Raw genomic sequence first — 25,498 nt, forward strand, 5'->3', positions numbered from 1 at the left:
TTGGGGAAGGGGTTGTTATTGCTGCTCTTCTGCAGCAATATTCTGTCTGGCCCAAGCCAGAGAACTTTATTGCTCTGCCGTCAACTTGTCGATGGGAGAGTTGCCAAATCTCTCACCAATTTTGGCGGCGTTGCGGATGTTCCGCTGGTTGCGGACGGAAATCGGGATTCGCTTGTTTGCCTTGGAACCCTCAAGAGGTTCAGCCGGCTTGCTAGATAGCTTTGCAGCGGTAGAGGCAATACTTTTATCCGTGTAGGACTTATTGCTGTTTTCACCCTGCTGGCGAGAGGTGGCCGGTACGGACGTGGGACGGGCCTCCTGTGCTTGCTCAGTCGGACGCTGCTTTCCCTCTTTGGGGCTAGCTTTACCGGCTGCTGCGGGATTACACTTTCCCTCAAGGGGTTTAGTCCTTCCAATAGCTTGGACAGGTGGCCGCGAAGTATTTTGAGCACGTGGAGGCCTGGTCGGCGCCATCTGTGCGGTTCCCGACGGATTGGTTACTTTTTTAACGCCTAGTCCAAGGGCGGCATCTTTACCCGTGAAGGAATCCGAGGCTTGGTTTTTTTGTCGATTCATAATATCTGGTTCGTCAGCTGTCTACTAAGATGAGACCGTTCGGCCGCCTGAAAAAATGGAAAGGGGAACAATGCGGTCGGCTGCGGTAGAGCTCCATACCGCAGCAAGTCGCCGTTAATCCCGCAGTTGACCGGTATCCGGGAGGCTTCGTAAAAATACAGTGGGATACCCCTGACTGCAAACCATCCAATGGGCACGGAAACGCATAAAACTCTGGATTAGGGGTGGACCACCTTTTCAACTGGGCGTGGTCCGGTTCCCACACTGAAGCCACGTTTAAAACCCATTTCTATGCCTGAGCTATTAAGGAGCTGGGGCACAAATGGAAATGATTCCCAAACTTAGCTAGCACTCCCCTGGAAGTGGAAACTGTTGTGCTATTTCCAGCCGGTACCCTCTGGGAGGGTTCAGCCCAATGATTTTCGCCAGCCACCTCGTGAGGTAGTATCAAACGAACGTGTTCCGAATATTCTTAATTAACGGTTTATCCGGAACACTTCCATGAATACTTAAACGGAAAAGAGCTTTCGAAACTTCAGAATAAATGGTAAATACTCCTTTTAGTATTTGTCACAAAAACGCCCTATATCAAAATTAGGTTGAAGAACGCCTTATCTCAGAATGTTTTACATTAGCTGTCTCTTATATCAAAACACTGTTACGAATATTAGCAAAACTAAGGAGTGCTGCCATCTCTAAGCCGATGCTAAGCAGTGACGTGAATTCACATCCATAGATCAATCATTATGTATCTACATAAACGAAACAATAATTGCGTCTACACATATGTACCACGTACGTATACGAGCAGCGGAGAGTCAATGCACAAACACATGCATATATCTGAGATACTCCTGAAAGTATGCAATGAGAAAAACTATAAAAATCATGCAATTGTAGTTACAACTGAGAAGTTTGAGAGCTGCTGCACTAGTAGTTGAAATCCGAGAGTATAAAAGGCGGCAATTGTAGAGGCGCTGGAATTCAGTTTGATTTGAGTTGTCAAGCAGTTTCGACTAAGACGCTATCTAGCGAGCAAGAGCAGTATTATTTTGAATAATAGAGTTTCATTTGAGCTATCAATCAGTTTGGTTATTAAGCAAGCTATTCGTTGCACAGTTTGAGTGTTATTGTGAAGTACTTTAATAAAGGCCATTTTGCATTATTACAAATTGGAGTTTATTCAACAGTTTAGTGATTTGAACTTAGCAGAGGATTGCAAATAAGAGGATTTGCAAGTAGTAGAGGCGCTGGAATTCAGTTTGATTTGAGTTGTCAAGCAGTTTCGACTAAGACGCTATCTAGCCAGCAAGAGCAGTATTATTTTGAATAATAGAGTTTCATTTGAGCTATCAATCAGTTTGGTTATTAAGCAAGCTATTCGTTGCACAGTTTGAGTGTTATTGTGAAGTACTTTAATAAAGGCCATTTTGCATTATTACAAATTGGAGTTTATTCAACAGTTTAGTGATTTGAACTTAGCAGAGTATTGCAAATAAGAGGATTTGCAAGTAAATTCGTTACAATACATTGAACTTATTTATGATCAGATAGGGAGTTTTTGAAACAAATTTTGAGATAGTTTTTTTGAATAAAATTCTGGCGTACGGAATTCTTCAAATTCTGAAAGAATGACCAAACCAACATAGCTCTTTATCAATTCACGAAATATTTAGTAGAAAATGAATTATTTCACCCTTAACCTGTTCGCATTTACAAATTTATAAACACTACTAATAAACTACTGAATATATACTTTTCGCTGAAGGGGATTGAATTATTCCCCGTTTTCTTTACTTCGTAAAAGCAACCCATCCAGATTTTTAAATTTGGGAGTGTCAAAGCTCTGTCATCATTGGATAACAAACCTCTAGTAATTGAATCATGATTCCAACATGCTTCACAGAACATGAACTGTCCTCTCGGGTGTCTATTAAATATAATACCGTTTTTGTAAATAAATTAGATATAAAAAAACATGATAATCACGTTATTTTTTATGGAATTGTTTATTTTATTTTTATTGAAACCAAACATTAAACGATGAACACAAATTCACGTAAATATCATAAATTACAAGATCTAATTATTTTACAAAAGCTATTGAAAATTTCGGTTCGATTATGGTAAGGATTTGAATATATGTATGGGTTAGGCCATGTTAATTCCAATCCAATAAAGTTATCCAGTACGAGGGCATCAAAAATAGTCCGATTAAGTTGGTGGATTTGAAGTTTTTTGGTTTAGTCTGTATTGTGGAATATTTGGCAAGTTGCCTAAATATCATTTTAAAACACTTTTGAACGACCGTAATGAACAGCATATGACATTTTTTCACGACGTAGTTTGCTAAATATTTTTCGCTGTGAAAATTCAAAAAAGTACTGAAATTCCGAATCCTTAGATTTCATTTTAATTAAAAAAAAAAAGTCATAAAAAATACTATCAAGAGAGGCATTTTTTTGCAATTTTCAGCAAGTTTGCCTTCAGTTAATTGATTAATTTTTGTTATCAACTGCCATTAGACAAGACGTGTTCATCAAACAGTGTTAACGCTTAAATTCAGGCATTTTGTATATACATACATATAACCGTAAAAATTAATGGCGCATAGTCATAGTCAAAATAAAGGGGTTTTATATTTAGTTGCAGCTCTTTTCGCAGATATGTAGCTCTTGAAAATTTTGTCATAAAGCCGGTTTTGGAGATATTGATAAAAATATAAACCCGGAAAACCTTAAATTTTTTTACTTATTTAAACACTTCTTAACCGATTGTGTTGAAATTTTATCAGGATGTACATACCTATATGGGGTATATTTAGGTAAAATTTTGTTGATACCCGAAACCCGGTTTTAGAGATATCGGCAAAAATATGAAACCGGGTAACCGTCAAATATTTCATACCCGTTTGTTAATTTTTTCTCTACACCACAGTAGTACACCATCAATTGCCTCATCTTGGAATATTCACGCAAGGAAAGTTATAATTAAAAAATTAACAAACGGGTATGAAGTGATAAAAGTAAAATTGTAGCTGTGCCCACAAAAAAACATGCTCCTGAAACAAATTTACGCAACCAAGTGCGTCCACTTTTCTGCCTCTACCTTCAAAACTGAAAGGGGCACATCGAATTTGAAGCCCCACGTATTTTTAGTCCCTGATAGGCTATTATCGTGCATAATCCAAATTTCAATACTCAGTTGCCTCAAAAAGCTATAAGCAAAAAACTGTCAATATTGAAGATGACAAAAAAAAAGTATCGCTACTTTGATTGATGATAGTTTTGAGTATTGGAGGCATGGCGCAACGATACAAGGTAGCAGCATGGAACAGCTGATTATAAACTTTTTTTATTTGATTTGATACATCAACTTCCGGTGCAGTACGATTTTGACATTTGTCCATCGAATTTACAAAAACAAAGTACATGGAACTTTGATTTATGTTTGTAGGTATGTCACCATGCTGCCACCTTGTATCATTCCGCTTTGATTGGAGTGGCACATTAATTTTGCCCATACCTTTAGAATCTCCGTCTCAAAAACAACATTAAGTTTGAATTTAATAGTGTTTCACCAATGCCTCAAAATTACAAAAAAAAAAAAAAAAAAATTAAGGGTATCGCTTGAAAAAGTGTAAAAATCGATCGAAGTTCTGCAAAAACTTACTATCAACTTCCTTGATTTTTAAAATCATCAGATCGGATAGTCAAAAGGTTAAACTTAATGCCCTTGTACTTTTTTCTGGCCTTAAGTTTTTTGCCCGTGTGTAAAACCCGAGTATCCAAAAAAGTAAAAGTTTTTGGGATTTGCCCATATATTTATGCGGTGTAGTGACTTTGCGTAATTGCGATTTTTGGAAAGAGAATTAATTCGTTAATTTAATGCAATAATTAAAATAAACAAACACGCCACAAAACGTATAGAAGGCATTTTTATAAATATATGACAAAAGCAGCGACTGCCTTGAGAAAACATCGAGTAATTTGCCAAAGTATCGAGTGCCAGCTCCTAACAAATAAAAACTCTTTGAAAACGCTGCAAGTTAATTTAAAACCCTTATTATTTTGACTTTGACCATGCGCTAATATATTTAATATTTTTACTTCTAAGTTGAGTATCGCATTGTGAATCAAACTAAGTGTGATATCTTCTGCATACGCGTCAAAATTCCAAAGTGATTGGATCACCTGATTTGTAATTGACTATCGCTGTCTCATTCTGTATCTCTTTCTATCACCCGCTGAATATAAGCCGGCCCTATGCGCCGCCATATTGAACACTCTGTCCAAACGCTAAAAAGTAGCCATATTCAACATTATGTCAGGCAGTTGACAGATAAGATACCACGCTTAGTTTGATTCATAATGGAGTATCGCCCTAAGATAATTTGACAGAATGAGATTTGACGATCTTTTGACCGCTTAAGGGCCCATTACTGATACTTAGCATAGACTTGACTTGGCTTGAGAACTGTCACTTACAGTTCTGTTAAATGAATATTGCATGTTACTGATTACTCAAAACTTAGCAACACTTGACTTGACTTAGAAGTCTGTTGAACTTAGCCCCCATTACTGATACTTAGCATAGACTTGACTTGACTTGGCGTAAACTTGGCAACTTAGCCACGATTATACTCCACTTGGCGCATAAAATCTGGCATCATAATCAGCGTTGAAATTTATTTTTAAATAAACGTCAATTTGTATGACAAAATGTCAAAATGAAATGGAAACAAACAAATGGCATCTCAAAATGTAAACGTCACTTAGAACTTACATAGAAAATCAAAATTCAACAGACTTCTAAGTCAAGTTAAGTTTTGAGTAATCAGTAACATGCAATGTTCATTTAACAGAACTGTAAGTGACAGTTCGCAAGCCAAGTCAAGTCTATGCTAAGTATCAGTAATGGAGCCTTTTTGATTTTCTATGTAAGTTCTAAGTGACGTTTACATTTTGAGATGCCATTTGTTTGTTTCCATTTCATTTGAACATTTTGTCATACAAATTGACATTTATTTAAAAATAAATGTCAACGCTGATTATGATGCCAGGTTGTATGCGTCAAGTGGAGTATAATCGTGACTAAGTTGCCAAGTTTACGCCAAGTCAAGTCTATGCTAAGTATCAGTAATGGGAGCTTTACTTATAAGAAATTGCCGATTTCTTGGGAGGTGAGTAGCAGCAAAGTGTGATTGCATTTGACAGTTTTCTCATATAGAATTGGACTACAATGTAAAAAAAAAACATAACCCATTTTAGTTATTTTTAAACGGTTTTACATATTGAGCTTGACTTTTTGTAGCGAATTTTGTAATTAAAATTTAAGTAACTTCCCGATAAGCTACAAGCTTAAAACTTAGAATATAGTTCGGAACCCCATGACATGGCAATAATAAGAAAGAAAAAACTCCGAAAGGTGGCGCGTTGATCGAAATATTTCAAAAAATCGTATTTGTGGTTCGATGTGGTTCATATTTGGAACACATAATACACACATGAATAGAAAGCGACCTATGAGAAAAAAGCGCCGCTAGGTGGCGCAAGGATCGAGATATTCAAAAAAATCGTATTTGTGGGCCGAGTTGGCTCATATTTGGAACACATAATTCACACATGAATAGAAAGCGACCTATGAAAAAAATCGCCGCTGGGTGGCGCAAGGATCGAGATATTCAAAAAAATCGTATTTGTGGTCCGGTTTGTCTCATATTGGGAACACATATTACATTGTCCGGTAGAAGTGACATCAAAATACTTTGGTGTTCGAGGGACAAGCATACGTGGCGCTTAGTCGAGTAAAGTCTTTGGAAGGATTATGTATTAAGGACTTAGATCGTAGCAAATTGGCAGGGAAGAGTCCTTGTAATAATGAGTTACTAAATGAACTAAATAGAATGAGAAATAATAGGCAATTAAATAAAGACTAAAAACTTGAAAATAAAATAATTTAAAATAAAATGTTTAAGTTAAACGGTTTTATTGAAAACGATACTTACATTAAGTAATAATAATACTAAAAGCTGGAAAATAATTAGGTAGGTCCTAGGTACTAGTCATCACACTCCCCATCAATCTAGGACGTTGATCAGGCATTTAAATAAAAGCGTTGGTCGCGTCAAACTCCTGTAGGAATGAAAACGGCGACCTTGTAACTGATGTCCAGAGAGTGCTTAGATTATGGAGGGAACACTTCTCTGCTCTCCTAAATGGAGGCAGCAATTCACCGCGCAGAGATGAAGAACCCGATCCCGCAATCGATGATGATGGAATATATGTCCCCCCGCCCGATTATGACGAAGTTAGAATAGCAATAACCAGATTGAAAAACAACAAGGCCGTGGGCGCTGATGGATTGCCTGCGGAGCTATTCAAGTTCGGCGGCGAGGAGTTGGTAAGGCGCATGCAGCAGCTTCTTAGCAAAATATGGGCGGACGAAAGCATGCCCGACGGTTGGAATCTAAGTGTTCTTTGCCCAGTCCACAAGAAGGGGGATACTGCAAAATGCACCAACTATCGTGGAATCAGCCTTCTTAATATCGCATATAAGGTCCTTTCAAGTGTATTGTGCGAAAGATTGAAGCCCACCGTGAACCGGCTGATTGGACCTTATCAGTGCGGCTTCAGACCTGGTAAATCTACCATCGACCAGATTTTCACAATGCGCCAAATCTTGGAAAAAACCCGTGAAAAGAGAATCGACACACATCACCTCTTCGTCGACTTTAAAGCCGCCTTCGACAGCACGAAAAGGAGCTGCCTATATGCCGCTATGTCTGAATTTGGTTTCCCCGCAAAACTTATACGGCTGTGCAAAATGACGTTGAGCAACACCATCAGCTCAGTCAGAATTGGGAAGGACCTCTCCGAGCCGTTCGAAACTAAACGAGGTTTCAGACAGGGTGACCCCCTATCGTGCGATTTCTTTAATTTGATGCTGGAGAAAATTATACTAGCTGCAGAACTTAACCGCACTGGAACAATATACTATAAAAGCGTGCAATTACTGGCATATGCTGATGACATTGATATCATCGGCCTAAACACCCGCGCTGTTAGTTCTGCTTACTCCAAGCTGGAAAAAGAAGCGGTAAAGATGGGTTTGATGGTGAATGAGGACAAAACGAAGTACCTGCTGTCATCGAGCAAAGAGTCAGCGCCTTGGCAACCACGCTACTGTTGGCAGCCATAATTTCGAAATAGTAAAAGACTTCGTTTATTTGGGAACCAGCATCAACATTAGCAACAACATCAGCACTGAAATCCAGCGAAGAATCAATCTTGCCAATAAATGCTACTTTGGACTAGGTAGGCAATTGAAAAGTAAAGTCCTCTCTCGGCGAACGAAAATCATACTCTACAAGTCACTTATCGTACCCGTCCTGCTATATGGGGCAGAAGCATGGACCATGACAACAGCAGATGAAGCGGCTTTGGGAGTGTTCGAGAGAAAAGTTCTTCGAAAGATTTATGGACCTCTACGCGTTGGCGATTACCGAAGAAGATTTAATGATGAGCTGTACGAGCTATACGCAGACATCAACATAGTCCAGCGAATTAAAACGCAGCGGCTGCGCTGGCTAGGCCATGTTATGCGAATGAAAGATGATGCTCCGGCCAAGAAAGTGTTTCTATCGGAACCCGCCTATGGAAGCAGAGGTAGAGGGCGGCCCCCACTCCGTTGGAAGGACCAGGTGGAAAACGATTTAAACTCCCTTGGTGTGACCAATTGGCGCCGGTTGGCGGAGCGAAGGAGCGACTGGCGCGCCTTGTTGGACGGCCATAACCGTTTAGACGGTTAAGCGCCAATTAAGTAAGTAAGTAAGTTGGTCGCGTCAAATTTCTACCTAGTACCTACCTAATTATTTTCTAGCTTTTAGTATTATTATTACTTAATGTAAATATTGTTTTCAATAAAACCGTTTAACCTTTTATCATAAATTTTTTTTAAATTATGTTTGCTGGGTTGGAGCTGTTTTGGTCGATATGTATAAAGAAAAAACCAAGAGTTTTTACTTTTCTCTTCTATGCATTTCGACGCATCCGCGTCATCATCAGGAAGTATATTTATTTTCAAACAAACAACATGAAAATACAAAAGTAATTTTTTAAATTATTTTATTTTGTTTCGTTTTAAAATTTTAAATTTGTGAAAGATTAATTTTTTTTGTTGGTTTTTTGGCTTTTAGTTTGTAAAAATGTTTGTTAATTGTCGAGCTCGAGGCCATACAATATTAAATAACAAACAAAGAAAACTTTTTTATTTGTATATGTTATATATTGTTGTTTTTTTATTTATCGATATTTCGACATCAAATAGAGGTCATCTTCAGGACTAGAAATACACAAATACAAGTACCTATTATAATAAAAAACATAAAGTACATGTATACATTTGACTTACATCGTTGGATGTACCAGATCGACTAATTTAAAATTTGATATGACAAAAACGAAAATAAACATAAAAAGTAAACAAATAAAGAACCGTAATTATAAACAAAATTCTTAACTAACAACAATATAGCATAAAAAGTTAAACCGTGAGCCACACCCATAGCATAAGTATGTATTAAATTCCCACCAGGTAAATGTCGTTGTATAACACTCTCAGCATTAATTTTTGCAATTTTTCTTTACCAATTGTCTGTATGCGTGAGCGCATTGGTCTGTGTCTGACTTAAAATTCATTCTTTTATCGTTGGGTGTGCTGATTATGTGAATCATCTCCAAAATATAGCGTTTCGTATAATGTTTTTCTTGTTGTAGAATTTCTACCTCATCGAAATCCGGAGTGTCCAGTTGTTTTGCAATGCTGAGTGAGGGCCGTTTTGTTATCATTAGTGTGGTCCCTATTTTTTATGTTTGATTTGTGAGCGGAAATCCTTGTCTTTAGTTTGGACCCGTCGCCGTTGCATTTATTTTTATATATAACGTCAGATTTCTCATATTTTCCGATTTTGTTTTTTGTATTTGTAAATATTTTTTGTAAAGTGTTGTTATATGTGAAGGCAATTTGAAATTTGTCCCTGTCGTACAAATTCGAATGCTTTATCCTATTCGACGAACCTGGTACAAAAGGGGTGGATTTATATATTTTATCTGGTTTAGCTTTCTTGTCTCTAGTCGTCTTGAAATGGCTATGTATGAATTGTTTTATAAGTTGAGCAGGAAATTCATTATTTTCAAGAACTTTTTGAATTATTTCAATATTTTTCTTATGGTACATCGCGTCGCTAATTGTGAGAACACGTCTTACGAAATTTTTGGCCGTATTTACAATCGCAGACTTGTCGTGTTTCGAATAAAAGTTTAATAATCTACCGGAGGCAATAGGCTTTCTATACCAATCGAACGTGAGGTAGTTGTTGTTTTTTATTACCAGTGTGTCCAGAAATGGCAATTCTCCATCTTTCTCAACATCTAACGTAAATTTTTTAGATCTGTTGTATTCATTTAAGTTAGCCAGCATGTTCTCAATATGGTCCGTTCTTGCAATGGCAAAAAGCTTTCTTTGTTTGTTATTTAATATTGTACGGCCTCGAGTCGACAATTTACAAAGATTTGTGAAAGATAGTTTGTACCAAGCATGCTTGACCAACGAACCGATATCATTTCGTTACGATAATTAACGTTAATAAACGAAACAAAGTCATTTCTTTTCGTTTATTAACGTTAAGAACGTCAAATTAACGAAATTATTTTGTTCCGTTTTCTGCCATATCAAAACGAAATCAAAACGTTTATGTTGATAATTAATTTCAAACTATGGTGGCAAAGCTGGTTGATTCATTAAAGCATTAGCCAAGCTGATTGCAACTTTTCTTATGAATTTTGACAGTACGAACATTTCTCAGAGTATTTTTGACATTACCACCAACGAATTACATGGAGTTTGTGTGTGTATGTTCGCTCGCTGTTAGCACCTTTAGGCTTCACCATGGCTGTAGCATTGCCAGCACAATTCAAACATAAAGTATCACGTTTTTATCGTTAACGAAAGCTTTTCGTTTCGGTTAAAAACGAGATACAATTTATCTTGATAATTTCTTTATCGATAATATTTCGAAGTGTTTCAACAAAAACGGTGGAAATTTTTTGATAAACGATTAGCTTAACGTTAAGGTGCATCCCTGGTTTGTACCATTATGAAATGAATATGCAGGTGTACTTCGGTTTGTAACGTCGTCGCGTTAAGTTCGTTTTTCCCCATAGCTCAACCGTGTGCAAAAAATAGGACGTGATGCATGCGGCTGAGAACAAAATGGAGGATGGTGCGGAAATCGAAGTGGCAAAGATCAAATTAAATCAAATTAAATCAAATCAAATCAAATCAAATTAAATATTATCGTATTTGGAGTAAACCATTAAATCAAAATATATCTAAACATCATTTTGCGAAATTGTTTAAAAATATCCAGGTGCTATCGTGCCTAAAAATTCAAAGGAATAAATAAACCACATGTGATGTGCAAACATATATGTATAAAACCTTCGTTTTATACGCTTTTCAGTGTCAAACACGGACAATTGCTAGCGGGCAATTATCCAATATAATAAATTTTATCAGTATTATTATGTTAAAATAATAAATTTAAAACAATGCAAATTTATATATACATAAATCTATCTTGCTATGTACATACATACTGATTTGGAAATATATAATGTCACCGAGGACAAACGGAACATATAACTGTAACGAAAACGAGAAAAAAAAAAAAACCTAACATAAATGTACAGTAATGTACATATAATCAATCCACATAAACGTGTTATAATATAAAACATTTTATGGCAAAAATTTTCTTATTAAAACAAAACAATTTAAAAATAAAGACTGAAATTACCAAATGGTGGACTAGTTGAGAGGTCACATATTTGCATGTCATGTACACATAACCAGAATAAATATAAAATATAACACCTGAAAAGACGAAAATACTTTTACAAAAATGAAATAAACGAAAAATAATTGCCACAATTGAATGGACTAGAGCATCTGTACATATTATATTGTTACGAATATTGGCGAAGCTGAGGAGTGCTGCCATCTCCAGGCCGATGCTAAGCAGTGACGTGAATTCACATCAATAATTCAATCATTATGTATCTACATAAACGAATCAATAATTGCGTCTACACATATGTACACATTCCGACGAGCAACATTTACATACAAGGCAGCGAGAGATGAGATGTCACACACAGATGAATTTACTTATACGCTTATGTGTGTGCGGGAGACTGTAAACTACAAACTCACATATGTACATCTGAGAAGCGCTAAAAAGTAGACAATTGTAAACAAGTAGAAACTATATGAGAACTATACACACACGAATATAGTTGGTAAGTTCTGGAAATGGAAGAGCCTAGAAGTATGCAGCGTAAACTATAAAAGCGGGGCAGGCGAGTAAGAAGTAATTCAGTTTGAGTTGAGCTATCAATCAGTTTGATTAAGCACGCGATCTGGCGGCCAATAGTAGAGTTTCATTTGAGTTATCAGTCAGTTTGGTTATTAAGCCAGCGAGTAGCAAAGTATAAGTGTAATTGTGAAGTACTTTATTAAAGGCCATTTTTCCATTATTCAATATTGGAGTTATTTATTCAACAATTTAGTGATTCGAACTTAGCAGAGGATTGCAAATAAGATGATTTGCAGCAAATTCGTTACAATATTAAAACTCACCGGATTATACAAATTACTGGATTCGAATCATACAACCATAAATCTTGGGCAAAATTTGGAAATTTGTATGATGCGTCCTGAGCTTCTTCACATGGGTTCCAAATGTTTAAAATATAACAAAACTCTATATAAAGTACTAAGTTTTTCACACCACAATGTTGCACATATTATATTAAACCTCACCGGATTATAAAAATTACTGGATTTGAATCATACAATCATAAAGTGATATTGGAGATTGGAAAATAGAAAAAAAAAAAAAATTTATGATACATACATACGTAATAATATAATTCATGATGAATTGCAAATTTTGAAAAAGCACATGGCAACAAGCCATATATTTAGCAATTACAAGGAGAAAATTTGTGCTACGGGTTTTTACTTTGCGACATATGTTAGTGCTTATGCACGTCTAAATGTTGCAAGTATATTACCCTTATACGTTTGTTAACCTGGCGATATAAGAGGCAATTTAAAAGTCCTCTTGCCATTTATTGGAATTGGAACATTCAATTCCTAAAACGGAAAAAAAAGAATATGCAGGTGTTCTCGTCCCTTGGACGTTTCCCTTTTTCTCAGAAGTTCAGCAGGCATATTTTAGCTGGTTGTCTGTTGTCTATTAAAGTTAATTAAAGTGTTACTGCAGATGTTAGTATTACATCGAGTAATTTGTATCGAGTTACGGCTTTTGATTTATGCATGTGGCTTAAAACGACGAATGGATGAAAAGTTGCAGGGGTTTATTGTCTATAATACATAACTGCTTTGAACTCTACTACGATCGGAGTAGAGTTTACTACTTATGACATTTCTCAGCTTACAAGTCCATGTTGTTGTAGTTGTGTCAAGACACTCCCCAAAGGTTTCCCGAAGTGTTATCGATGTTGATGATCCTTTGCCGAATAAAAATCCGGTACGTTCCGATTTAATATGACAACATTGAACCTTCTAGGCAATCCCTCCTACCACCCCCTAGCTTCATGAGGAACTTGGGATCGCCAGAGCCTCGCCTGATAAATATTTGTATGATACATTCATATTTGTGGCAGGAATTTCCTGTTGTTGTTGTTGTTGTAGCGATACGGTTGCTCCCCGAAGGTTTAGGGAGTGATCGATGTGATGGTCCTTTGCCGTTTACAGATCCGGTACGCTCCGGTAACACAGCATCATTAAGGTGCTGGCCCGACCATCTCGGGAACGATTTATATGGCCACATTAAACCTTCAGGCCAATCCGGTATTTTAGTCGCCTCTTACGACAGGCATACCTACCGCGGGTATATTCTAACCCCCTGACCCGCTGGGTTGGCAGGAATTTCCTCGTGCTCGGTTGTATTCCGGAGCTGTTCCCATGCCAATTGAACCGAGTCTTCCAAGTGTGAGCACAATTATATAAAAGACCAATGTTTCAGGTTTGGGAACTCAGACAGTAAGCCCTTTAGAGACCAGCTTTCAAAGTAGTTTTGGAAGTGGAAAGATTATTAATGTAGAAAACTATAAATCTTGGGAAATTAACTACAAAAAATGGCTAAACCCGGTTTTGGTAACAGATGTTTTGTTTTTAGCAAAATATCTGTTAATAAAATGTTAGATAAACAACTGTAACTTGTGTGTTTTCTTTTATTGAAATAAGTCGGTTTTTGAAGTTCTCATATCTTTTTCTATGTATTCATAGATAATGCTATTATCTTATAATTTTAAACCATGGCGCAACGATACAAGGTGGCAGCATGTAACAGCTGATTATAAACTTTTTTTATTTGATTTGATACATCAACTTCCGGCGCAGTACGATTTTGACATTTGTCCATCGAATTTACAAAAACAAAGTACATGGAATTTTTATTTATGTTTGTAGGTATGTCCCCATGCTGCCACCTTGTATCATTCCGCTATGCTTTAAACGAGCAATTCTTATATATTCGTATATTTGTATGTTTGTATAGCCGAACGATCTCGGGAACTGCTCAACCGATTTAAATGAAATTTGGCACAGAGATAATAGTCATCATCCGGTGGCAAAGAGCCTGAGCCAGATAAATAATTTTGCCTGTAAATGCAACAACGATTTGAGCCAGATAAATCCAGATAGAAGTCTGGTTCAATTTGTGAGCCAGATAATTTGTTAATTACTTGTCTTTAGTTTGGCAACGCTGCCTTTAATAAACCTACTTTTTCAAAAATAGAGGTCGCTGCTTAGCCTTTCGCCGTACGAGTTAAATGAAAAACAGCGGCGACATCTGCCTATCACATTTCACGTGTGCGAAAATATCACATGTGCATCTCAAGTCTCAATGATCCAGAGCATTCCCGTGAGAAATGAGCGTGAGCCGGAGCTGTAAAACTCTCTGGATGACGGCAAATATACCACGTTCTAACATTTTCTACCTAGGTGTTGCCACTCAGCATGTTTCACAAGGTTGCCATCTATTGGAAATTAAAAAAAAAATGTATGAGATATGCCGATATGGGTATCAAACGAAAGGTATTTCACTCCGCATTACAATAGGGATATGTTTGAGAAGGGTTGTCATTTAGGGTTGCCTCCAATTCGAAATTAAAAAAAAAATGCATGATATGCCGATATGGGTATCAAACTAAAGGTATTTCACTCCGCATTACAATAGGGAAATTTTTGAGTAGGGTTGCCATTTAGGGTTGGGGTAGTTAGACGAAATAGTACTCTACTTACTCATATTCTATTAAAGCTTTAAAGGAGAACATTAAAGTTAAAAATCTTCAAATAATATTCGTTTTGGCGACCTTTTTATATAAAGAAATTGGTTTTATGTGTACCGGCTCGAGGTCAATATATTTAGTAATAAAAACACAAGTTTTTATTTTTTATTCCGATATATTTCGGTTACACGTCGGTAATTGGTCGGACAAATTATCATGTTTTTACATTGTTTTGTATAGTCCCTTGAAGACGGTTACCGACGTGTAACCGAAATATATCGGAATAAAAAATAAAAACTTGTGTTTTTATTACTAAATATATTGACCTCGAGCCGGTACACATAAAACCAATTTCGTTAAAAATCTTCGTAAAAAAATCTTCATGATCAATCATCATAGATCTTTATGATGAATCTTCATGAAAAATCACATGATTCGACTTAATATTCTTAATTTCACAAACGCTAATAAAATTGAAATTCAATATCGAGGCACCGTGGCAAATTCTAACAAACTATACATATTTAATTGCATATTTTTCATAGATTACTATTAGAAAGATTTCTCACCATAGCAAAAAGATATCTCCCCTTGGTAATTTGCTACCGTTGAACACTAGAGGCATACGTTCAATTTGAAAACGAATCTAACCATTCAACTACTTACCAACTAGAGATATACGCCGCCGACAAACGCCGCCGCCGCCGATTTTGGTCGTTTTTGGCACACCGATAGGTGAGGTTGACAATTGGGCAATATAGCTTCTCCAAATATATTGCGCTGGCAACCTGAAAGGGTTGCGCTACACAACCCCTTGAATCTGGTATTTTAGTCGCCTCTTAAGTCAGGCATACCTACCGCGGATATATTTTGACCCCCCTAACCCGCTGGGGGATGCGCATCACTGCCAGTTATAAGAAACTAATTGCGAAATTTAACTCTTTCTAACTGTTCAAAAGTTATGTAAAAAAACCGGCGCTTTCGATGTCAGCATAACACGGACTTTGCATCACCCAAATCACCAAGTTATTAAAACAAAACACTAAAAGAAAAGTTTTATAATAAATTTATATGCTCACTTTGCATATATATATTTTTTTTTTAATTAATAATGATCAATGAATTCAAATAAAATTACCCAAGGCGAACATGTTCTCAAATTGTCCTCAAGTTGTTAAAAAAGCAAATTATACAAAAAAGTGCCGATTTTTAAAAAAATTTACATTGCTGAAAGAATAGCGATAAATACTATATTTTCTACTCGTTTAAGACTGTTTAGGCCAATTATTGTTCATGTCGAAAATTGGTCGGACATGGCCAAAAGCGGTATCAACGGATACGCATGTTGTTGTTGTTGTAGCGATAAGGTTGCTCCCCGAAGGCTTTGGGGAGTGTTATCGATGTGGTGGTCCTTTGCCGGATACAGATCCGGTACGCTCCGGTACCATAGCACCATTAAGGTGCTAGCCCGACCATCTCGGGAACGATTTATGTGGCCACATTAAACCTTCATGTCATTCCCTCCGTCCCCTCTCCCAAGCTCCATGAGCTCTTATATCATAAGGCCGGAAAACAGCATTAACATCTTTCAACTTAAAATCTTTCGATTTTCATTCTAAAATATCGTTGAAATCAATGTTGTGAACGCAAACGTCTTCAAACTTTGGCCTACATTTTAAAAATTTTGTCCAGGGTCCTTGTAAAATTTTAATAATGTAGATGCGGCGATGATTATACGATTTTCACCCATGAGTTACGCAATGGCATCCGAATAGTCACTCCCTAACGTTTCAAGGCCTTTCTCTTGTGTAGCTCGGCAGCATAGCGCGACAAAAACGTCCGTTAGAAAGTGTTCGGAGCTATACCTAGAGCTTATAGGAAAGTGACATCGACGAAGGTACATATGAGTTCGAAGTCGCTGTCCTATAGCTTTTGTGCTGGCATATGGTGTGCGCCGCCGATAAAGTGATCGGCGTAAACCTCTTTTAGCAACAGATGGCGCTTAGGAAAGTAAGTTGACATTTAATTAAACTAACTGATAGTTGTCATTCGTGAAATTTACAAGTGTTTGGAATGTAATAAATTGTGAGACTTTCATAGTGTATATATAACTAAAAAAATGTTTGAAATTAATAATTCGGCGCATGAAGATACTCGACCTAAATAACTTAGTATTCGATTTCACAAATTGCCATAACAATCCCATATACTATAGGCTGGAATTACCCATTTCAAACTTTTCATTTCAGTTCATTTTGCGGTTAGTGTTTGATATGTTTTTGAAATCTATTTTTAAGGAAATAAAATATTGGTAAGTAAAAATATAAAATATATTTGCATATAAAAAAAAAGTAGAGTTTGATTAATGATGACATGTAGAACAAAGTATTTTATGCGGCATACTCGAAGATTGCCGAGCAAAGCTCGTCGCCCAAGTACTACAAGGTTAAGTGCAAAAAAAGAAAATATAAGTGGTAAAATGATACATGCATTTCCTAGAATTAATTCATGAGTTTACATTTATTTGAAATAATAGCCCCTCACAAGATATTCATATTCAACTTTCAATCACACTTTGTTATATTCACTTAGAGTAGACTTGGGACATTCACCCCTATTCTGCATTTTGATTACGTTCCCGTTCTACGCTCCGCTTTAATCGAAGTTTGGTATTCTGCATTACGACGGAATCGTAAAGAGAAGAGGAAGAGCAAATGATTTTTCGAAATCAGTTGTTTGTACGGAATGTGTGAAAATTGGAGCAAAATAAATTAAAGAAAATTTGTAAAAAAAACACTGAAAAACGTTTATATTTTATTATCCACGCCATTTTGTACAAAAAAAAGCAATAAAATATATTGCCACAGTGTTATATTTTTTTGAGTGAAGTGCTTTCATAATTGTGTGTTTTTGTCGTTCTTTTGGCCAATTCCCTGCCGTGGCCACCGAGTTTTGTTAAAACGGATTCCTGCACGAATATAGTTGACATTTTCTGAATTTTAAGGATACTAGTGTCATTGCACTGGCCTAAAATACTTTATAAAGGTTTATTTATTCTTTCCACAAGGATTGTTTACGTTTTCGCTTCACCTTCCTCTACGCCGGCAGCTTGCTTTGGCATATAACTGGACCCAACGAACAGACACAAATTATAGTTGTCTATTATAATGGAATCAATAGCCGCGGCATTATTTATGGAGTTGGAAAGCAACGCATACGAAAATTGCTAGGCGAGAATGGAAAGGCAAATATTGCGAAATTTGTGTAATCCATTTGAGATGAGTGACGAATTGTAAGAAATTGAACTTAAAAGTGGTAAAGTTTAATTTTCTTATTTAGGTTCAAAGAAAACTTTCGACTTAACAAGGATGCTTTCAAGTATGTGTTAGATACTTTTGCGGGGCAAATACGTCCAAGGACTTCTACATCGACATGTTGTTTTTGACCTGGAAACATATAAAAAACAATCATCATCAAGCCTTCTACGTTTCTTAACAAGTTTTACTTACATTTTTGTTAAAATTCTGTTATAAATTAATAAAAAAAGAAAAAGAAAATATTTTTCCGCCAACTAATTTACAACTTAGAAAAACGGAACTACGATCGAAATGCAGAATACAAAAAATAGAACGATTCGAAGTTGGATCGAAAGAGATTGGAACACAGAATACCAAAATTGCCAAATCGAAAAAATTCCAATCCAAGTCGAAATGCAGAATAGGGCTGATTACTTGTCGAAGATTTTTCTAGAAACTCAAATTACTTCTTCAATTGTTTAGATGCACCGACTTATTTACAATCTTATGACTTTTTTGTTAATTAATTTTTTTTTTTTTTTTTTTTGTATGCATTACTTATTTGTGTATGTATTAATGTCTGTAGAGATTGTATAACTTTACGATTAATTACACCTCTAAAAGTATAGACCTAGTATACTAGTACTAAACTGGAAGTACATATCAATCCTTATTTATGTAACTCTCTCACATTCGCCTTTTTACACAAAGCCAATTTTGATTTTTAGGATTCTACAGCAATATTCATATTTACTATTTATTACTTCAATTTATTTTCTACAAAATTCTTTATACTTTCAATTTGTGGCTTCTTTTAGGTGCAATTTTTTTCATGCTACTTATAATGAGCGATGTGCTAGTGGAAATGATGAAAATTTAAAACAGAAATAATAAACCTTTTATAAAATACTCATACAAAATGGTGTACTTAGTTTTTTTGTATTTAAATTGCATTATTTTGACAGAGGTAGGTCCCGCAGTAATTTAGTTGTTGTTGTGGTAAAAGTGCTTTGTCCCATCCAATAGGCGAGGTCACTCGCAAATTATTATTAAAGTCCTCTTATGGGAATCCAAGAAAACGTCCAGTTTCAACAATGTTGGAGGACCATAGGGTTGGTGACATGTTGGGACACACCGCGTGCAGGACATACATATATCACGAATGCCCATTACCCCGGATGGCTGCTATGTATACTTATAAGGAGCGAATCTGTGTAATTTAATAACGGCTGTTAATTTTTTCGCAGATCTGCCCCTTGACCCTTTTAATACCTGCTATATAGCTTGAGAACAAAAAGAAAATGACACAATTCAAATATGAAAAGAAGGCAGCCGAAATTTTGGATTTTCGAAGGCCAAAACCTGTTTTTGGAGGCTAACTTCGAAAAACTGGAAATCACTTTTGAGCTTGTGGATCATTCTCTTCAAAAATATTTGGTTCAATACCCAGCGTAGTGTTGACAGCGTGATTTATATCACCAAGAATATAAGTAATATCAAAACATGATGAAGCTATTGGCAACAATCATAACTATAACCGCAAATCTTGTGTAGATACCTATTTTAAAAATCTATGCATGCGTCAACAGTGATACACTGGCGTGTGGGGACCAACTTTTTTTGTAATCACCGGTGGTGTGTACCAGTGTTAGCAGCCAAGGGTGTTGGGTTGCATTTTCTCCTTTCCATGGCAAAATATTGCTGCAATAGCTATGGAAGGCATATTTTTGTGTTCATAAGACAAGTTCATTGAGAAAAAATCGATATTTGTTTTGGAAGTTATCTCCCGGAATCGGACCCATTGTAGTTTTATCTTGGTCAGTAATGGCTTGAATATCTTTTGTAACTAAGTACATTGACTACAGTGTAAAGTTCAATTCAGAAAAGTTTTTCCGAAATAATTAAGCTACAAAACTGAAAGAATAAAATTTTAGCACGCTCCCTTTTTTATTTATTCATTCATTTTTTATATTTAATCACTATCGTAAAATTATGTTTGTATCTTTAGCAGTTTACTAAATTATTAATAAGCAATTACAAATTATTTTTTTAAATTATAATTTTATCTGCTTTCAATGCTCATTTAAATGTATATGTATAATCATAGCTTATTTTTAGTTGTAGGCGTATTTTTATTTATATATATATATATATATATATATATATATATATATATAATGTATATATGTATATTTATGTATAGTCGTAAGTTATTTAAAACTATTATTTAACACCATCAACCTTCTCGCTTTATGGAACTGGGTGTTTCTGCCAGACCTTTCACTTTAAGACGATCAGCAGTTTTTAGAAAGGCCGGTAATTGTTCTTGTGAAACATTCACTTCGCCGGCGTACATGAATTCTAATATTGCTTGCAGATGTATATAGGAGACATCTTTCAATATAATGATGGGGTGCTTTGAAGGATTTTCCTATGAGAAATTTATGTTTTGAAATATTTGTTTCAACGTATTTGCATAATTGCTTACCTCCAAGAGAGCTTTGAAATACGGACTGCATGCAGATAGAACCATTTTGTGCGCTTTGCAAGTTTGTCCCTCGCAGGCAAGTGTCACCTATAAAACAAATTAAAAAAAGGAAACATTAAACCATCCTCATATCATTATAATATTTAAAAGAATTTTAAAAATTAAATGTAGGAATTAGAGGTATGGTTAGGTTGAACTGGTCGGTTCATGAGGACCTCACACAACCAGTCCGCAGTGTTACCAGAAGTTTGTTCAACGGCCAAACTGAAAACCCCTATCACAAACCAGGACCTATGTTGTAAAGTAACTCCGTCCTTTTGCCAAATACTAGAAGCTTTCTAGGAACAATGTCATTTTCTGCTTCTAGATCTGACAGCTGTACCACTCCAATAGCTGGAGTCTTAGCCAAGCGCAGGGCACGATCACAAGACGTGCTCGATCGTTTCCTCCTCCAACCCGCACTTGCTACATCTGCCATCACTGAGAAAGCCTAATTAAAAAGCATGTGACGCAGAAGGCAGTGTTCAGTCAGAACACCCGTCATGAATCTACTAGAGCACGTGATATTCGATTAATCGAATATTCGAACGCTCTAATATTCGATTAGTTAAAATCGAATAATCTTCGAAGCAGCGTCGACTGTTTTAATAATTACTCGTCGATTATTCAAAATATCGCTGTAGAACGTTTATTCGAATGTTGAAATATACATACATAGATTAACTTTACGGACAAAAACTCAATACTTTTAATTTTAAACCAAAGTTTGTATTTGCTACGCCAGAGCAGCAGAAGCAACGAAAAATAGCTTTACTACTGCTCCGGCTCCGAATATGATAAAAGTAGAGAGTAGAGCCATTCCATAAAAAGTTATAGTAATGATCTGGCATTGCTATCAGCTATATCGTGTCTAAAGCACAGCAAAATAAAAACTACGAACGATATGCTATTTGTTCGGTCACTCCCGGTATGTTTTAGGGGCTATTTCGGGGTTATTTTGGAGCTACTTCGAGATTATTTGGGGACTATTTCGTGCTTCTTCCGTGGTCAATTCTTGGCCATTTCCATTTGTTCAAGCCAATAATATCAATATCATCAGCATACGCTAATAATTTTACGCCCTAATGCCCGGTTTATCGGTACAAGTTCAAATCAGTTTGTCTAGTTAACCTATCAATTATTTGCGTTCATTTACAATGGCGTCGAATATACCCAACAAGCATTTGGGCTTGAGTACCATTAGAGCTCATGTTGATAACCGATAACTAGCATACTTCTAAAATCTCAAGAGTTGTTTCGAAACAGTGGCTCAACTTGATAAACATTCGTTCATCGCGTTCTCAGCAAAAAAGAGAGTTTTTTCTAAAGCAAAAAATGTTGTTATATAAGTTAAAAATAGTAGATAGTTCCCACCTTGTACACAAGCATGATTAAATAAAACATGAAAAATTTATTTCTAATTGATAACACCGCGTTAACACACATTCTGTCCTATGAACCAAATATACTTTTTCGGAAAGGGGAGAAAAAATAAAAATAGGTACACGTGTATCGGCGATTTTCATGTACACGTCAGAATTTTTTTTTTTTTATATATAAATCCAATCGAGCTGAATTTTTGCAGGCAGACTCATGGAAATGTATCACGTCAAATTTAAAAAAAATAGATTTTTATCAATTTTCAGATTTTCCTGAATTTTTTTTCACTTTTTTCGGCATTACTTGAAGGGACTCCAAATTTTTAAATACTAAAGCGTTACGAAAAAAAAAATTGTTTTTCTACCCATCCCACTCCATATATTTGTAGTTTATCAGTAGTAACTTTCTAACACTAAACTGTTTATGACTTTTACAACACTTAAAACTGGTATGACAGATGAAACATTGAATTGCACAATCAATTTTGCATCCATTGAGAATGAAACTAAGTGTGATATCTTCTGCATAGACGTCAAAATTCCAAAGTGATTGGATCACCTGATTTGTAAATGACTATCGCTGTCTCATTTTGTATCTCTTTCTATAACCCGCTGGAGATATGCGCCGCCATATTGAACACCCTGTCAAAACGCTAAAAAGTAGCCATATTGAACATACTGTCATGCAGTTGACAGATAAGATATCACACCTAGTTTCATTCACAAACATTGCATCATTTAAATTCGTTTAATTTATTGTTTGATACAAGACACTCTGTGCCGTTTGTGTGTTTGTTCCGATCAGCTGACAGTTGCGCTACTAGGAGACGTATACTTTGACAATTGTTTGAAGTTCTGTTGTGCGAAAACGCATTTCTATGTATAGATATATTTCATCTGAGAAAAAATGCAGTGCCCGACTCGAAATAACTTTTGTTACGTTTGTAGCTTATTCGCACCAAGTAAAAATTTTAAAAATATTACGAAAACAGTGGTTAATTCGTTTCAGAAAATATTCAAGACTGCTTATGTTCCTTGTTTGTGGTATACTCCGGAAGTCGTGTGCGACTATTGCTATAGAAATTTATGAAAGTTTACTGATGGAAGGTCAACAATAAAGTACGCTGTACCAACAATTTGGCTACCACGTACGGAGCACTGCAATAAATTGTGCTACTTTTGCGTAACTTTTACTCAAAATAAAGGGTACCAATACTTTCGCCGCAATAAAATTCGCTACGCTAATGTAGAATTGGTTATGTACTCACCAGAAGAAGGTATAGCGGCTTCAATGGAGATTTTTGATGATGTTCCCGAATTAAGCGATGGAGATGTCACTTTAAAGGACAAGACATTACGCATATGCTTGGCGAATAGTGTTGGTCTATTTGTCGCAATACTGACACAAAGGTTTACAAACGCAAAAATAAAAGGCCTAAGTTTCTTTAAAAGCATTGAAATTATTAATGTAACAATTTTTAATTTTAATATAATAAAATTAATAAAAAAATTCGGTTTTTTAATGAGCTGAAACCGTTACAAAAAACCGATAACCATTAAAAAAAAAAAAAAAAAAAAAAACAACTCAGCAAAATCTAAGAATTGCTAAAAATCTATTTTTTTTTAATTTGACGTGATACAGGCGAGTCTGCCTGCAAAAATTCAGCTCGATTGGATCACGGAAAAAGGGTTAAAAATCGGACAGACGGACACTACGAATTTTATACTTTATACTTAAAAAAAATTCTGACGTGTACATGAAAATCGCCGATACACGTGTATCTTTATCTTTTCTCCCCTTTCCGAAAAATTATATTTGGTTCATAGGACAGAACTAAAGCTCGTTTTTGTAACGCAGTGTAATGCTTTATTATTGCTACCAACCAGGTGTTTATTTTCCACAAAAAAAAGCTGTTCGCTTGGTAGTACCACCTTAGAGAGGATTTTTTTTCAACTCCAACCCAACCACACATTTCTCAAAATCTCTCAGAGGGTGAAAAATAATTTGAGAATGATGTTGGAGATCAACTCGAGAAATACGAATCTTACAAAAATTCCCAAAGGTTGGATAGTGATTGGAGATTGATGTTGGATATCAACTTGAGAATAAGATGTATATTTCTCTAGAATAGGAGACAAAATCTAGCTGGTGCCGTATCTACGAATTATATAGGTAATAAAAAACCAGTGTTGGCGTACAAAAAAGTCTACCCCAAAGCCGGCCTTAAACGGTGACTGAAAAACTGCTCTGTAGTTTAACTGGAGTTTAAGCAAACTTAGTTTAAGTTTTGCTTAATCAACTACTTAAAAACCGGGCCAGATAATAGATTGCAGGATATCATTTCTTGTGGACAGAGCACACATAAATTCCAATCTGGAGGCATGCGCTCATCCGACCATACTTTGCATAGGAGTTGCCAACTCTTAGCCTCCGTGTTTGGACGGCTCGACGGGTATTCCGTCAATACCTGGCGCCTTGTGATTTTTTAGACGGGATATTGCCATTCTCCCTTCGTCATAGTCGGATGCTGGAACGTGTTTTCCATCATCAGCGATTGGGGTATCGGGTTCGGTTTCTCCTTTGGTAGCTAGCAATGAAGAGAAATGTTCCCTCCACAACTTAAGCGCACTCTGTTCATCAGTTATCAGGTCACCATTAACGTCCCTGCAGGAATCCTCGCTGGTCTTGAAACCTTCCGTCATCCGTGGGATTTTTTGATAGAATTTTCGGGCATTATTCCTATCAGCCAGCATCTGAAGCTCCTCGTACTCACGCCATTCTGCCTCACTTTATTCTCGGTGAGCAGGTGTGAGAGCCGCATGGAATAATCATCAGCTGTCTGCTTCGTGAGCACCTTTCCGAGGGTAAGCATTCATTGTATCACTGCGCGCACTTTATTTGCTGCATAGAGTCATATACGTGACGTGGGTGCCGCAAGGAAGTGGGCCAAGTCGATATTTGGACCTCGTAGAGTGCCCACATCCAGGACACTGCCGTCCATCACTAGGTATTCGGTTTGGTTTCGTGTTCTTCGATCAGGAGACAGCCAAGTAGCTTGGTGTGGCTTTTTATGCTGGAACCTGGAACTGCAGATGACAATATTTCGAGGCGCGGCGAAGTCAATCAGCCTCAACCCGTTGGGAGATGGTCCATCGTGGAGGCGTTAAATTAACCGATTGTAAGACCAAAGACCCCTTCCTTCCCCACCCTGGCGTCAAAGTCGCCCAGTTAGACTGTAATATCATGGCGGGGGCAGCCATCGAATGTATTTTCTAGTTTTTCATAGAAGGAGTCTTTGTCCTTTTCGTCTGAAGTGAGTAAGCACATATAAACGAAAT

At 36.4% G+C, this 25,498-nt stretch overlaps 2 protein-coding genes across 12 annotated transcripts in view; one reads left to right on the forward strand and one right to left on the reverse strand.

The window, feature by feature from the left end:
* Nucleotides 1–25,498, forward strand: part of LOC137244139 (protein transport protein Sec24C-like) — a 625,388-nt gene that overhangs the window by 416,724 nt on the left and 183,166 nt on the right. The gene's annotated exons all lie outside the window — the stretch shown is intronic.
* The window catches only part of lolal (lola like), an 89,336-nt gene continuing 84,238 nt past the window's right edge, over nucleotides 20,401–25,498 (reverse strand). For both annotated transcript variants that reach the window (XM_067772702.1, XM_067772703.1), the window contains 2 exons: nucleotides 20,742–20,828; nucleotides 20,401–20,684 (listed from right to left, as the gene is read on the reverse strand). In XM_067772702.1, the coding sequence (XP_067628803.1) occupies nucleotides 20,490–20,684; nucleotides 20,742–20,828 (282 nt within the window). In that variant the 3' untranslated portion in view covers nucleotides 20,401–20,489. The remainder of the gene's footprint in view (nucleotides 20,685–20,741; nucleotides 20,829–25,498) is intronic.

This window comes from Eurosta solidaginis, chromosome 3 (genome assembly GCF_040869045.1).
Source record: "Eurosta solidaginis isolate ZX-2024a chromosome 3, ASM4086904v1, whole genome shotgun sequence".
Classification (NCBI taxonomy): Eukaryota; Metazoa; Arthropoda; class Insecta; order Diptera; family Tephritidae; genus Eurosta; species Eurosta solidaginis.